The 17543-nt window shown below is 40.1% G+C and overlaps 1 protein-coding gene across 2 annotated transcripts in view; it reads right to left on the bottom strand.

Moving 5' to 3' along the window:
• brd10 (bromodomain containing 10) overlaps positions 1 to 17543 on the bottom strand; it is a 55581-nt gene that overhangs the window by 4063 nt on the left and 33975 nt on the right. For both annotated transcript variants that reach the window (XM_076284889.1, XM_076284890.1), the window contains exons 4-7: positions 3766 to 3845; positions 3506 to 3595; positions 1883 to 1998; positions 66 to 250 (exon numbers count right to left, since the gene is read on the bottom strand). In XM_076284889.1, coding sequence (XP_076141004.1) covers positions 66 to 250; positions 1883 to 1998; positions 3506 to 3595; positions 3766 to 3845 — 471 coding nt within the window. The remainder of the gene's footprint in view (positions 1 to 65; positions 251 to 1882; positions 1999 to 3505; positions 3596 to 3765; positions 3846 to 17543) is intronic.

Genomic DNA, 17543 nt, shown 5'->3' with positions numbered 1-17543 from the left:
TGATATGATCAGAAATCACATGAACTAAAATACTAAAATCAATTTTGATGGAAAAACTTACATACCAACTGCTGTATCTCCAGGTTTCTCCTCTTTGTCATTCTCGTTAGTCTCTGTGGGAAAATCCATTGGGGAATTGACACATTTGAGTGGCCTTAACTCTTCCTCTTCCACCAGCAATTCCTCTCTAACAAAAACATCATACTCTGGATGTTTTCTGAAATCATCATAGTCCTTCTTCAGTCGTACCCTAAGAGGGAAATAACACGAAAGCAAAACGTTCAAAAATATGAATACAGAAAAATCAAACAAAAAAAACAAACAAATGGTCTTACACAGATGTGGGACCCATTGCACAAAACTAGGATAAGGGATTAAGCCGAGATATCTTGGTTATCCTGACTCAATTTATCTGTGATCCAGTTGCACAAAAGCGGGATAGGGGGCAGTAGGATATGTTATGGATGGATATTTATTCTGTGGCGCTAGCCTGCTCCAGACCAGGCTAAGTTCCAGGATCTATTTAATCTCATCTCTTATCTTAGTCGGCAGTCACCACAAACGGAAACCAATAGTTATTCCACTGCCCACTAGGGGTGGGCGATATATATCGTCTGCGATAATATCGTGATTGTTGTTTTAACGATGTGCAAATTGACATTATCGAGTATTTAAATTACTTATGGGGAAAAAAACACTCGAAATCACGCACTGAAGACATACATTCCCAGGAGGTAGGCTATGCGGGAGAATGTAACTCTTTTGTAAATGGACAGAAGTTCGCCCTAAATATATATGTTTACCGATTATGCTAACCGTTAGCATCTCTATGGGATTTCTCATATACATTAGCCATAAGCTAACGCATTCGTTTCTATTCTGTAACTTGGAATGTTAGCCTACGTGATAACAAAACATAGAAGAAAATAACAGAGATGTAGGCTACTCTGTTGGTCTGCTCTTAGTTTTACAGTGAATCCTATGTAAAGGTTTGAAAGGAACTTCAGCTTCAGACTTTCTCTTGGGAAACTGTTAGGCCTATTCATCTTCTCTAATGTAGCTGGCTAGACCATGTCATTGCCACACACACAAGTGGGGGCAGAATTGGAAATGTGTCATAGAGTGACAATGCATTGGTTGATTTGGTTAAAAAGTCACAGGTTAGGTTATTGGTTATTACTGTAATGATGCTATTCATAAATAATGAGCTGTAAAGTAACTCACTTTAACAAAAACAATTTTTTAAAGGATATCGACTAATTATCGTTATCGTCAAAATCACGAAAAATATCGAGATATTATTTTTTGTCCATATCGCCCACCCCTACTGCCCACTACACATTATCACATATAACTAGACCCACTGTCATTATTTAAACGTGTGTGATCATTAATTAACTTTTACATACTCGCCATTGCCGACCTCATGCGACAATGTGACATCACAGGAGCGCGGTAACCATTTCGCGCATGGTGATCGCGACATTAGTTGCAATATTCTCCTAAACAGAGGTGTTGCTGTTGTGAAAAGGCTATCGCTACCTACTTTACACCGTAGAAGAAGCAATGAAGCCGCTCTAGTTGCCATGGTGAATCAGTGAATCTGTGATCGGTGGCGGGGTCTATTTTAGGGAGCCGTGAGCACGCACTTATCCAGGATAGGTTTCACCTGGCTTGATGAATCCGTGTCTGCTCATCCTGGCTTGGTCTTTGTGCAACCAATTAAGCCTGGACGCTCTTGTTTTGGATTCACTGAGCTCAGCTCAGTCACTTATCCTGGATGTCTTGATCCTACTTTTGTGCAACGGGCCCCAGTACTCCAATTGTAAACTTTTGACTCAAGATAGTTCAAGTTCAACAGAAAAGCAAAGACCGTTCTAACCTGTTCTTCTGAAAGGCTCTGATGAGTTTTGGTTCCCATGGTGACAGCTCATTAAGTAGTCTAATAAGGGTGATGTGTAGCTCTTTCACAGCCTCTCTTCTGTAATGCCACCTCCCCTGAGGTTGATGAAACACATGGCCACATTGTCTAGTAAATTCTAAATTCACAATAAAACACATTTTGAAAAAGGCTAATGGTGGGAAAAATTAATGCACAAATAAACTACAAAGCTACTTAACTATCTACTACCTCCCGAATGAAACAGTGTTTGATTTTGGTTAAATCAATCAATAGTTGACAATTATGTATGGACGTCAGCGAGGGACACAACGTAAGCAATAGAAAACTTACTCACCTACATTTTCACCTACACCTACAGTTATCTAGCTAATATTTTACTATCAGTAAATGGTGGATATTTACAATGTAAATATACAGTGGGTTGCAAAAGTATTCAATGCTCTTGAAATTCATCACCATTTTCACATTTTTAAAAGACACAAAACATATTTGCTGTATTACTGTTATTATTGTGAACATTTATATTAGTTATGTAAAAGTATGTCCCCGTAAAAGCCCACCTGAAGCCCCACTATTTGAGCAAAATCTACTACTGTATGGGACCACAGTGCAGGACCATTACCCATCGACCTAGATGTTAAGATAGATCTAAATAATTAAGGTGGATATTACACTAAAGGCATTCATTTCCAAATATGAATGTATAGGGGTATGTAATAATAATAATAATAATAATAGCAATCACAACAATAATAATGGAGCATTTAAACTGGTTTACAGAAGTTAACAAGGCATTACAGAGTTTTTGTTTAGCAAGCTAACTAAGTCATCAGACTTGCTTTACAAATCGAACAACTGGCACTGATAAAAGCTGACAGGTGAGATTAGGCAATTTCAGCAAGGTTTTTTGTTAAAAAAAAAAATCTAGATCACACTTCTCAATGTAAATATATACTTTAAAATAGTAAACACCTGCATAAAATAAAATGGTAATAAAGTGGTAAAATAGGCACAGAAATAGAAAGAAAATTATATAATATGGTAGAGTAAATAGTGCAAATTGTTATCTTAAAACATATATTTGTTAGCAAAAATCCCTCACACATGATGATGGTCAGTTGCATTTTAAAAACAATTATGTAAGGGACAATGTATGGAACGCAGGTCATTATTGGGAAAATAAGTCCCGATAGGGCGAACCGGACCCCGACGCGCCAGCGAAGGGACTTACAGTATTTTCCCGATAATGACCAGTGTTCCATACATTATATCGCTTATTATACGGCTACTTTCCAAAAATGTCACTTTTGAATAAAGCTCCATTGCAAGAAGTGACCAGACTATTTGTGGAGTGATATAAAAGACTTAAATCAAAAGCACAAACCTTGTTGCCATTGACAGCGGTAATTATATGTTTTAGCAGTAATTACATGAATTTATTTTACCGTAAAACGTTGGCAAATCCCATTCAAGTCAATAGAGCATTCTACTAGCATTGTGAAGCCGTATAATAAACTGTATAATAAGTATAACACAATAAATGTGCCAAAGGATATAGAATAAAGGAAAATATGACTACACCGCCAATGTTCCCTTTCTTACAGATTTCTTTTTTGTGCTTTCCAGCTCATCCATCTCATCTTCTATTTTACTAATGAGCTCCCTCAACTCCTCCAGACTGGTACAAACCAACTGTAAAGAGAAAGAAATCTGAGTTTGATTATTTTTTAGTTTGATTATTTTGGATTACATGCATAATACCAGTTAGCGTACTTTTTCATTACTAAATGGGCGTTCAGTATTAAAATCAGTATTAATCTTTCAGTATTAGAATCAACCAGAAACATTGTTTTGGATAGTACCTTAAATGTGGGCTCAAGTGGCAATGCCAGCACCTCTTTTTTCTTCTTTGTTGCCATGTTTCTGGATTTGAATTTCTTCCCTGTGAAATGAGAGTACCCTATTATTATTAGCAGTGGCAGTAACTGTAGCTATAAGTTAGAAATACAACTACTGATGTTTGTATGCTGTAGTCTTAATGTACAGTAATAGAGTGAAATGTCTCAGGATTTCTGTTAACGAGTAATTAATAGTAAAATTGACTATGAAAATGTAGTAATCATGCAGACACAAAAAGTAGCTTTAAAGTAATCTCTAAACAGGACAACTATGTTTTTTGCGAAACTGCTATTAACAGCCTGCAATACTTTCTTTTCACCAGTGATGTGAATTGGTGTTGACTCAATCAGCAGCCACACATCCCTTTGATGGGTCATTTTCTATCAATTCAACAAGTGGTTCCCACTCCATGCTATTTTCTTATTTATTTTTCCTGTTTGAACAATAACCATGGAAAAATCCCAAAAATTAGACCAATAGGGAAAACGCAAGGTGCATTTGCAAAATGCAAAAGTAGATTGTATTTGATTATGAGTGTTGTAGGGTAACCGAGTGGTAAAGGAGAAATGAGGTTGAGACAACAGGTTACGATGGCCAAAGGTGTATTTTATTTACAATGTGACCGAAAATAAATAAAAGTCCATCCTGACATTATGTCGCATCTGGCGTAAGGAAGATAAAAGTAGAAAATATTTAACACAGACAAAGAAACTATTTTTACATGGCTACATGCCAACACAAGAGCAGACATAACAGTAAGGCTCATAGCCTTTCCCACAGAATTGAATTTGTGGTGGTAGCTGACTTTGGCAACGGGGGGGGGGGGGGGGGGGGGGGTAACTTGGGGCTTGACTTAACTTGAACTTAGTCTCCCCAATTTACTATGTTGTGATAAGACCTTAGCAGAGTTAACGTGAAAGCAGCAGTTTTTAAACACATTTGCGCAGTATGGTTAAGATGCTGTGTGAGGATGGACATTGAGATCCAGCCACACTGTGTGTTAGCAGAAAATTGAACTGGGGAACATAGGACCCTGGGAGTATAGGACATGGTAACATAGGACCCTGGGAACATAGGTATGCTCCTTTTTTTTCTCTGCTAGGAGTGTGGCTGTAAATTTTTCAACAAGGCGTCAAAGCTTTGTTTGAGAAAAGACTGCAGGTGGGGAGAACAAAAGATGCACAAATCACGTGTTTGTTACACAAACTACAGTCACTGACAAAAGTATTGGCACCCCTTTAGAAATGTTGGTTTTTAAGCAAAAAAAACACACTTTTGAAGTTTTTTTGAGAAAACAAACCAGGGCCATTTCAATGGCTCAACACAACTGAAAGAACACAAAATATCACCAAAATGCTGCGGGAAGTGAATACTGTCAAACTGACACGGTCAAAAGTCTTGGCACAAAAAGTGTCTTTTGCACTGATAAAAGCACTCTTTTCATTGTTAAAATCCAGTGCTAAGGTTATGAGTAGTCAGACATCAGCTGTGGTAGCATTCCTGATAAATATCAGTCCATTTCTAAAATAGACTCAAGTTTATTAAAGGGGTCATAGAATGCAAAACCGAGTTTACCTTGTCATAGATGAATAGCGATAGTTCAGTGGGTGAAATGGACATACAGAGAACTTCAAAACCCCATCGACACCTCCTTCCTATGCAAATCTCACAATTCGAAACTCCCTCTCGGGGGTGGTACCTTATTTGGCTCTGGCCTGTACATTTGTCATGCCTCAAAATTTACATACAGACCAGCCCACTGGTGCTCTGAGCCCAGAAACGTGAATGGAGAGCGAAGATGAGACAAACACTAGTTTAGCTGCCTGCTAGTTTACTTCCACAGGAATTATAAAGCAGACAGTTCTTCAAGGATATTGAAAATGAGCCACGGTCGTAAATGCAGTGTTCCAGGCTGAAACTTAGGCTACAAAGAAAGCGGAGACTTTCCATAGTCTTCCCAAGGATTCAAAAGTTCGAGGGGCATGGATAATGTTTTTCTACCAGAAGATCCCTGCAAAGTTCGACACTCCGTTATTAATTTGCAAAACATTTCACCGAAGGCAGTTTTCAAAAGACAGTTTAAAGCAGGATTTGCTAAGCTGCTGTTACTGAAACGAGGGGCTGTTCCGACCGTAAGGTCATCACAACTGCATGCTGTAAGTATTATTTTGTCGTTAAAGGAACACGCCACCCACAATCAGTAGTAATATATGTTCTTACCTTAACTTTCACGAGTTGAGTCATACCTCTCCAATCTACCTTTACAATACCAATTGTAAAGCAATTTACAAAAGATTCACTGAACAAAAATGCTGATGTGGTACATGAAAATTTAGCTAAAAATGTGGAGAATGCAATGCAATCAAGCATTTTGGACGATATATTGTCACAAGCTGGCAGAATAGGCAACAGGCCGATGTGCGTTTTATTTGGAGACTGTTTTGCGCGACAGAGACTGAGTTTTCTGCTGATATTCTGGGGATAGGCCTAGACAATGTACGACTTTTGCCTTTTAATATATTTGCTGCATTAGATCAGTCTTTCTAGAACAGGCAAGGGCTTTCTAGCCTCACGTCAGCAGCGCTGCATCACCCATATAGCCTACATTAAAACAACCAGCGGATGGTGGGCGGGTGCAGTTTTGAAAATTGGTCAACAAACTTTGGTGCTGATGGATGGCTGATGGATGATAAGTTTTGCTATGCAGTTATGGTTGAAATAATAGCCCATCAGCGCATCTCTAGTGTGTGTGCCTCTCTCGCTCAGAGGGGAGGGAGAGGCTGAGGGTTGATCCAGCATGGATTCTAAACTCTGTGGTGGATAGGATCTACAATTAGGTGTTAATAATATTACCAAGCTAGGTCGAAGTACTCCCAAGTGCTATTGCGCCACACATTGTAGTTCTCCTGTTTATTCGCTTGGAAAATCGTCACGTTTCATGTTGTGTGCCCTAACATTTTTCATCAACTACTCGTGCAACTGTATTTAAGTAGGTAAAACGTGGAGGTGTTGGAATACTGCTATGTGTCTCTCTCTACGGCCACGGCAGAGCCCGCTAGCATAGCAACATGCTAACACATTCGCGCCACGCGACAGAGCGTTTGAGTGCACCTACCGACGCGGGAGAGGTACGACTCAACTCGTGAAAGTTACGGTAAGAACATATATCACTACTGATTTTGGGTGGCGTGTTCCTTTAAGCAGTTATTAGCCATGCTAACGTGTATCTAGCAAGTAGAATGTGTGATTTAGATAATTGGAAAGGCTATTTAATTTTCCTGTGTGTCATTCGGATAAAACCTGTGTTGTCATGTTAACCTACATTTTACTATGCATGTTTGTCGAGATCTCTGACAGGTTATGTTCTCAGCAAGATAGCTAACTGAAGCTGAGTAACACGATAGTTTGGTTGCTAAGCTGTATAACCCACATAAGTTTTTGACGTCAGAAGTGGAAACAACTTCAGTTATCAATTCAAATGATATCTAGTCGATATGTTGAAAACCGTATTGTATAGATACAATGGATTTATTTGCACGTTCTTATTTTAGAACATTACAGGAACGACAACATGACAAACGCAGCATGCCAAACAGATGCTCCAAGTGTGTCATCTTGCGGGGCTTAGAATATTAGCAAATGCTTTTGCTGTGAGTTAACAGCTTGGTGTGTGCATGCAAAAGTGGGGGTCATCCCTATGTTCCCCAGGTCCTATGTTCCCCGGGTCCTATGTTCCCCGCTCGGGGTTAGGGTTATGGTTTTAAAAAAAGGGTCCTATGTTCCCCGGTCTCATACAAAGCGGGGAACATAGGTACGCTCCCCAAAAGTGACTTTCACTTGTGTTACAACATTTCTGTTGTTTGGTTTAGGTTTTATCTTGCAGCCATGCACTTCAATGAGAATGCTGAGTCCCCACAACAGAAGACAGCCAAGGAGAAACTATGTACAGGCTTGCCAAACAATTTGTAAGTTTAATAAAAAATATTTTTTTATTGCAAACAACAAATCAAAATGTGCAACAGTATAGGCACTAAAAAGAACTTATCAATTCACACACAACAGGCTGTCTTAGACCTGATGCTACTGGTGTCGAAATCATCATCAGTACTGTAAACAAAGCACAATGTTCAGGGCCATACAATTTGTTTATTGTACAGTATACAGCCTACAATGCACTGTATTACAGTATCCAATATAAGTCCTCTTTCTTGTCCTCTTCGAGATCATCAAAGACCCTCTTCCATATTGGGATGCCGTCCAGCGGATTCCTTTGCCCCAGGACTTGTGTGATTGGCTTGACAGACCTTCCATGGAGGATGCTGTTGCTGAACATGAGTCACGGTTCAATCGAAAAGGAGTCTGAATCCAACGACGCTTCTTCTAAGGAAACCCCAGCTCCTGCTCACAAAAGACCTGTAGGCCAAGTCACTTCATTGCCTGCAACGAGAACAGGGTGGAAAAGCACCCTGTTTTTTTACTATTTATTTTTTAATCTTTTACATTTGAGTATCATTGGACGATTGTTGAAAAGAAATAAAGTTTGTCATTTTGAGGTGTTGATCAAACTGTGTTTTTCCAATATGCTGAACCAATAATGAATGTGTATTGGTTAAAAATATTTTATTTATATACTGTAACTGCTAACACTTGTATCAAATTGTCCTCACCTTTCCATCCCTCTGATTCTCAAACGACCATGGTCAGCTCTGTAAATATTCATTGCATTTTGCAAAGAATAAATACTGAGGCACAACGGATCGAGGCCATGATGGTCATTCAGGTCAGCTCCTCAGGAACCTGGGCCATTCTTTTCATAACCTGTAAAAACAAACATAATTTCCCTGCTGTTATTTCGTAATTTTGAATGAGCAGGAAGCACAAAGTAGCTTAAATAAATGTCTCCAGTTTTAGTTACCAGAGTTGTAAGATCACATATTAGGCTACTACATGGAAAGAAGGTAATCTCAATCAGATGTCAGCAGGATAGTTACAAGATTACATTAGACCTACTGACTGTACCTACTGTATTTTAAACAGTGATATTTATAGGATTTTTGATTATTGTACTCTACTCCATATGGTACTATGTAAATTGCCCCTTGGGGATAAATAAAGTGTTTTTGAATTGACACAAACGAGAGTAGGCCTAGTAAAATTTCCGTTGACCTCGTTTCACTTCAGCCATATAGACAGGTGATATTTTTGAGATATGTGCTTCCTAGAGGCATTTTTTAGTAAAAGTTGGGAACAGGACTTTTTAACATAATTAAGGTGTGCTGAATCCAACTAGCCCTGTTCCCAAGCTGAATTTTGAGTTTATCAAATCTAGTATTATGCCCATGTTATTTACCTGAAAAAACCTTTGAAAAATGTAATTGTTAAAATGTTATAACTGAGCAGGCACACAGTATTTGACAAATGAGACTTAAGTTTTTTGAGGGTCAAGAAAGATGTGTAGTGATGAAATGTAAAGTTTAAGTTTGTGGCCTGGTTAGGTCTTCGGGCTTGAAACCAAAGGGTTGCCGGTTCGATCCCCGACCAGTAGGAAAAATGTGGGTGGTGGAAAGGTTGAGCACTAGTCTCCCATGCCCACATCCACGGCTGAAGTGCCCTTGAGCAAGGCACCTAACCCCTCACTGCTCCCCGAGCATCACTGTAGCAAGGCAGCTGCTCCAGGTTAATGTGTGCTTCAATTTGTGACCTGTGTGTTCACTAATTCACGGATGGGATACATGCAGAGACCAAATTCCTTGTATACCCAAGTATACTTGGCCATAAAACCTGATTTACATTACATTTACATAATTGAAGCGAATTGGGTTGGTAATGTATGTAGTCTCGGAGTAAGTTACACAGGCCTTTACCCATTTCGGTAACACTTTACGGTAAGGGTACTTTAAATAATTCATGATTTATGTATTACTTCATTCATTAATATCTAATTAATCATCAGGAATTTACTGAGTTCATAGTAGTTCACATAGTAGTTTACATAGTTCATAGTAGACCTCATACATGAACACATTACTAAAGTATTAGGTACGGTGGGCACATCATTATGAATTATGATGTATTAACCATGATCATGACTTTATTTTTCTGCCAAAAATGTGGTCATCACTGCTCAAATTCTGATTTGAACATAACTTTTGAGTTCTCTAAACACATGTCATTATTCACTACTTTATTTGAGGGGCCACATACATGATGAATGCATGAGCAATTATCCTAAAATTCATGTAATCATGATGAACATGCTTAAGAAATCATAAATCATAATGATATACCCATCACACCTAATGCTTTAGTTGATGTGTTGTTCATACATGAGAAAAAGTCCGCTTCAACCAGGGTTTTCTGCTCCCACTTGTTTTTATTTTTCCGTGACGTTTCGGGTAATCACCCTTCTTCAGATGAAGGGTGATTACCCGAAACGTCACGGAAAAATAAAAACAAGTGGGAGCAGAAAACCCTGGTTGAAGCGGACTTTTTCTCTTTTTTGTCTGGTCGTTTGTTTGTGCTGCTCCCAGGTCAGACATTTGGATGTGCGGACTTTAAAACTTGCTCTTTGTTCATACATGAGGTCATCATGAATGAGAGTATATGAATTCATGTCAATTCCTGACGATTCATAGGATATAAAGGACTGAAGTAATGCATAAATCATGAATTAATTCATGTACCTTTACCATTAAGTGTTACCCATATTTCTTCATAACATTTGTGTTAGTAAAATGATTGCATGTCCTGTGAATTAATAGCTAGATGAATAACTTTATAACTAGTGCAAGTTCAAGTTTAAGTTACTTTATTTGTACCCAGAGGTAGATTTTGTTTGCAGTATAGAATGCTTCAAGAGAATTTGCAGGAGCAAACAGGAGCACAGAGGATGCCATCTTTACGGCAATTCACTCTGCCCTGTCCCTCCTTGACAATAGCAACACCTATGTGAGAATGCTGTTCATTGACTTCAGTTCAGCACCATTACACCATAACACCATTATCCCCTCCAAACTGATCACCAAACTCAGTGAACTGGACATCAATACCTCCCTCTGAAACTAGATTCTGGACCGCAGTCTGTTAGATTAGATAACCTCACCCACTCAACCCTCACCCTGAACACTGGTGTGTGCTGAGCCCTCCTTTACTCCCTCTTCACCTACAACTGCATACCTGTACATGGCTCTAACACCATTGTCAAGTTTGCAGACAACACTACGGTGATTGCTCTCATCAGCAACAATAATGAGACAGCCTGCAGGGAGGAGGTCCAGCACCTAACATCGCGGAGCACCGACAACAACCTGGCTCTCAACACCAAAGGACCAAAGACCTCATTGTGGACTTCAGGAAGTCAAAAGCTAGCACACAAAGCCACATCCTCATCAATAGGACTGAGGTGGAGCATGTCACCAGTTCATGTTTCTGGGTGTCCACATCTCTGTGGACCTCTCTTGGACCCTCAACACCTCTACCTTGAGCCAAGAAGGCTCACCAGCATCTCTTCTTCCTGAGGAGACTAAAGAACACAACCTCTCTCCTCAGATCCTGGTGAACTTCAAAACCTCTACCGCTGCACCATTGAGAGCATCCTCACCAACTGTGTCACAGTATGGTATGGCAACTGCTCTGCCTCCGACTGGAAAGGACGGCAGAGGATGGTGAAAACTGCTCAGCGCATCACTGGTTCCTCACCCCCCCCCCCCCATCAACCCCCCCCCCCCCCCCCCAGTGCCTCCTTGCCTGTGCCTGTTGAGGTGTCCATGTCGATGGCAACCTTCACAGGGACAACAAGGAGGCGAACATTTTGCCCCTATCCCACCCATAGTATTCTATTTATATTTATAATGTACACACTTTATTACACTTAAACATAGCAATATTCTACTGATATTTCTACGGTTGTTCGTGATTAGTTCAAAGGAACTCCAATGATTTTAAACTCCAAACATGTGTCTCCCCACCACGAAGAAGATGTTTACCAATGAAGTCAGGCCACACTCTTTGCCAAAGAGAGTAAACATAGTCAAGAGTATAATAAGGTGATAATAAGGCTAATTAGCATAATACTAGTTTTTTTTGCATTTTTATATTTTTCATAGCCTTTACTTTTTATTTATTGCCCACGGGAGATTTCTAAGATGCACAGATGTGAACAATATTCATTTATTTACATGGTATAATAATGCCCGTCCGAAGAAAGTGCCCAAAATCGCCATTTTGTTTATGCTAATTAGATGGTCAAAAACTCAAAATTCTGCTTGGGAACAGGGCTAGTTGGATTCAGCACATTTTAATTATGATAAAAAGTCCTGTTCCCCACTTTTACTAAGAAATGCCTCTAGACCCATATACAAGGACTTTTTCTTGAAATAGCACTTGTCTAATAGGGTACAAACTGCACAGAGCTCCTGCCCAGCTAACTGGACGTCCAGTTGTAAGATCATATATTACTCAGGGTTGCCAACTTTGGGTGTTTGGCTGGAGTGAGATTTTGTAAAGTCATAGTGCGTGTGCGTTACATTTTTCCCTAAACCTAATTATAAAAATGTCTGTCCCCTGACTTTTTTGCTATGTACAGTATAATCCCTGATTTAAGTTTCTTCAAAATGTACAATTAAATTATTGATTGCACTTGAAAACAAGACCAGTGTTTTAACCCTGTGGCATTGAAGGATTATGAGCCACTGGGCCCCTGGGCACAGACATGAAAAGGGCCCCCCTGCCCACCTGATAAAGGTAGTAGCTCAGTAGAAAAAATTGAAAAATAACCCCTTAAATGACGACAGTTTTGTGGAAAGAAATGGACAGATTGAGACTTATGAATGTGTGTATGAGTGTACGTATGTATCAGGGATAGAAATAGCCTAAAATATTTTTTTCCACCTACCATTGTGGCTGGTGGATTCCGAAATCTGAACATTTGATGAAAAATCATGACCAAAATGATCACGGTAATTGGTATTGCAATATGATTAAAATGTGCTGATTTTTCTTCTAAACCTACCATCAATGTTGGACAGAACTCATAATTGGCCTGCCCTTCATGCCCAGTAGCAACAAATCTAAAGGTCAACAGAACAGCTATAGTGTCATAAAAGTGGTGTGGCTCCTTCAAGACCCAATCCACTGGTGTGAGTTCTGGAGCCATACAACTTTATCTAACTCTATACTATCCTACATCATCTGATTTTAATATTATGTCTAGGCTACAGTATATTTAACATTTAACATTTATTTTCTATTTGGCCTGTTATGAAATTATGCATTGACCAATATAAGCACACTTTTTTAAGACACTTAAATACATGCATGCTTAGCATTTTGTGAAAACAAATCATTACATCAAATCATAACTACAGGCCTGTCTCCCTTCTTCCTTTCTTGTCAAAGGTTTTGGAGAAAGTGGTCTTCAAGCAAGTTTGTGACTTTCTTCATCAGAATAATCTACTAGACCCTATGCAGTCTGGTTTCAAGAGTGGTCATTCTACTGAAACTGCTCTTCTATCTGTGACTGAAGCATTGAGAGTAGCTAAGTCCTCTGCTCAGTCATCAGTATTAATTCTACTAGATTTAATTGCAGCCTTTGATACTGTTAACCATGACATTCTCCTATCTATACTATCTGAACTGGGAATTTCTGGAAAAGCTCTTGATTGGTTTGAATCTTACCTTAAAGGGCGTTTTTTCAACGTGTCTTGGCAGGGACAGGTATCTAAGTCTCATGACCTCACCACAGGTGTGCCTCAGGGATCAGTATTAGGACCTTTGCTTTTCTCTATTTACACCACTTCCTTAGGTGATACCATTCGCTCCCATGGATTTGACTATCACTGTTATGCAGACGACACTCAACTTTACCGGTCTTTCACACCTGATGACTAGTGTTTCCCACCGGATTTCTGCATGCCTTAAGGTTATTTCAGCCTGGATGAAAGATCGGCACCTTCGGCTTAATCTCTCAAAAACAGAGTTTTTGGTGTTTCCAGCTAAAACAGCTATTCCCCAACAGATTAACATCCAGCTTGACTCAACTTCACTGACCCCAACTAGATCGGCACGAAACTTGGGCGTTGTAATTGATGACCGACTTAACTTCTCTGAGCATATAGCTTCTATTGCAAAATCATGTCGGTTTATGCTTTACAACATTAGGAAGATCAGACCTTATCTGACACAAGATTCCACACAACTTCTTGTTCAGACCATGGTCATCTCTAAACTGGACTATTGTAATTCACTATTAGCTGGCTTACCCGCTTGTGTAACAAGATCATTACAGCTGATTTACAATGCTGGAGCACGCCTGGTCTTCAATCAGCCAAAGAGGACACATGTAACTCCTCTCCTAGTTACTCTCCATTGGCTCCCTATAGTAGCCAGAATTAAATTTAAATCTCTCACTTTGGCCTATAGGACACTAACTGGATCTGCTCCTAGTTATTTTAATTCAATAATCAAGCCTTACATCCCCAACCGCCCACTGCGGTCTTCTGGTGAGCGTCTGTTGTGTCGACCAGTCATGAAAACTGGGTCTAATTCCAGACTCTTTTCTTCAGTGGTTCCATGTTGGTGGAATGAATTGCCCAGTGCTCTCCATTCCTGTGGTAGTTTTGGGTCGTTTAAGAGGGGTCTAAAGACATTCCTATTCAACATATACTTAGTTGTTTAAGCGCTTATGTGTTATGGTTTGTATAATGTTGTTTTATTTCAATTGGGCTGTTAATTAATTTGACATTATTGTTTATTATTGATATTCTCCTTAATGTAGTCTTAGCATGTCATTGTTTTTATATTATTGATTGAATGGACATTATTGTTTTATTATTGCCTTTCCCCTTTTTTTCCATTGCTTTTTATTAGGCTATTGATTGAATTGATATTATTGTGTATTATAACTATTCTCCTTATTATATTTGACCTACATTCTAATCTGTTCTCTGTATTTATGTGTCGCTTTGGACAAAGGCGTCTGCTAAATCCATAACCATAACCATTATGGCTACATCGACAAACTCTTAGCCATGAGCTATAGATCCTCTGATTTTAATATTTACACATATGTAGGTATTTAAGCACAGCTCAGTTTTAAGACACTTAAAGCCCAACATTGGAGACCATATAGAAATTTGCTACCATTTGAAAACCGGATTACTCTGGAACGGCTTATTGTACAGGGGATTGCATTACACCTTTGTGTTCGGTAAGGTCTGCTGTTTATTCTGGTTTACGGTTTGTCATGTGTGGAACGAAAAGTTTGTGAGATATTCCTCTTATAGGAATTGAAATGAGCGCAGACCTATAGTAGCCTAATATGATTATTTCTTGAAAGTTAATTTATTTTTCTCGCAAACCGTTTATCGCAGCAAATAGCGGCTATAGCACCTTATAAAAGATGAGAAAAAGTTATTTCATGTGATGTCTGTGAGGCTACTTCGCGAGTAGTTCCTAGAGAAGAATGGGCGGCCACACTTTATGTCGGTCTGCCTCATGTCTAAATAGCAGCGTGTTCCGTGAAGGTGTCGCAGACCGGATTAAAATGGGCTAGTTGCACAAAAGGCTCCCGGTGAGCTCATTTGTTTCCTGTGGAGCCAGGTGTGTTTGAACCTGCCGCTATTCTGAATGTAATTAGTGTCTACACGGACCCGGCTAGGTGTTGCACCTAGAGAATCAGCACGTTACGATAAAGAAGGACGTGTAGACACTAATTACATTCAGAAGAGCGGCAGGTTCAAACACACCTGGCTCCACAGGAAACAAACAAGCTCACCGGGAGCCTTTCATGCAACTAGCCCATAGCCTAGTCAGCGAATCTACCCTGGAAATCCAGAGTTCTCGCGAGAGCACAATTTGAATTGTGCCCGCAAGATACTCTGGCCATGAGCAATGATCCAAATTTCTTCTATCTCTCGAGCGAGAGGGACCAATCAAATCGGTGTAGGCGGGACAAAGGCGAGCTACACCGATGACGACAGTGCTGCTACGTCCGGAATCATCTAGAAAACATTGCAAGATGGCTACCGATGAACACCAGTTGTTTGAAACGGCTTTGGCCGCTACAATAAAGGATTTAGATTTGGCTTTTCAACTAAAAGAGGAGCAGAAAATCGCCCTCAAATCGTTCCTTTGCAAGAAGGACGTTTTTGCAGTTTTGCCGACCGGGCAAGAGTTTAATTTATCAGTTAGCTCCGCTGGTAGCTAGGCGTCACACCGTGAATTGTTGTGATTGGTCGTAGCGTTATCCTGCTGTTGGTCTAGACATATGTATGCCTTAAACTCGTATCCTGTCATTTAGAAACAATGCTGTGGTTTAGTCTAGTCATCAACAAAAAATGAACGGATTGCAAAAAAAAAAGAATGGATTTGGCGTGACATTTCTTGTGTGCATGAGAACATGAGATTGGTGCTGAAAGCGTGAGTGTCACGCCAGATGCGTGAGAGTTGGCAACCCTGTATTACTACATGGAAAGAAGGTAAAAATCGCAATAATCAGATGACTTAACCCTCTAGGCGCCACAGTCGACTATAGTCGACAAGATGCGGTACTGAATAAAACGGCCGATTTAATCAAATAGGGTGTCATATTTCGTTCGACCTCCACTCCACTAGATGGCAGACATGTCATACGTCATCCCCGAGTCGAAAAAAGGGCACTCTTTAAACAAAACTTTCGTGCTACAGCTGCAGTGAATCAGGGCGTGAAATACCGGAGCTAGTGTGCCTGTGAGCCACTTTGTCAGAGCGATATTGTCAACGTCAGCGAGTATTTGCATTAGATTATCGTCTAATGGCATCAAAAAAGTTTACCTGAAATGAAGTGTTGGGTCTTCTATTCGCGGACCCTGATTCTGAAGGGGAATATCTGCCTTCAGAAAATGACGGTGATTCGTTTAGTGAGGCTTCAGATGCGTCCCTGCCTTGCAATGATGCAGCTGGACAAAGTGAGAGTTTACTCCATAGTTTAGCTTACACCAAGCACAAACGTTGAATCGTTTGCCCAATGTCACTGGTGGGAATAATGTTTCACGGGTTCGGAGTGTTCATCGGGAAGTTAGCAGGGTGTTAGTGGTGTGGCGAACGAGGCTGGAGGTAGCCTAATGTCCATAGCGTTAGCTTCTGTCTTCTGAACGTGTGCCTCTCCACAATCGCGGCAACAGTAACGTGGTGGAGCCTTTGTCTAATGCAACTGGGTATGTTAGACGAGGTCGAAGTGCTCATAGGACAGTTAGGGGGGAACGTAGTGGCAGTGTGGGGAGTCGCAATGAGAATGACAGTAGGCCTAGTCCGAGCTGCGCAAATTCTCTCCACTCGGCGCCCGCGAGGCAGATCTGGCCATGCTGCTCGCATGGTGGAGGTGGTCACACGCTCTCTCCCTCTCCCACACACACATTAGGTCATGCATAGTCTATCACAAGATTATGGGAATGCCGGCCCTGTATGGATAGGGATAGGTAGTCATTATCTCTACAGCAAAAGGCCTGCTACATAAAAAAAAAAAAAGTCAGCCATTTATTAGTAATGATTTACACTGTTGATTTGCTATCTATTTCCCTGATCATTTAGGACATACACTATGTGTTCCTTTTTGTGTGTTCATGTCCTTGTGATGTGTGTGTCTTTGTCAGCTAAGAAAAAAAAAACATCAACAAAAACAACAAAAAGAAAAAAAATACTAACATTGCCTCTTGTCTTGTCTCGTCATCTCACTCCTGATCTGTGCCTTGCCGTGGCAAATGAG

The sequence above is a fragment of the Alosa pseudoharengus genome, unplaced genomic scaffold, assembly GCF_046254945.1.
Source record: "Alosa pseudoharengus isolate Yale_2024_CS ecotype anadromous, Long Island Sound unplaced genomic scaffold, YU_APseudo_1.1 YU_APseudo_1.1_scf_14, whole genome shotgun sequence".
Lineage (NCBI taxonomy): Eukaryota > Metazoa > Chordata > Actinopteri > Clupeiformes > Clupeidae > Alosa > Alosa pseudoharengus.
Note: the sequence above shows the minus strand (reverse complement) of the source record. Positions and strands in the feature narration are given on the sequence as shown.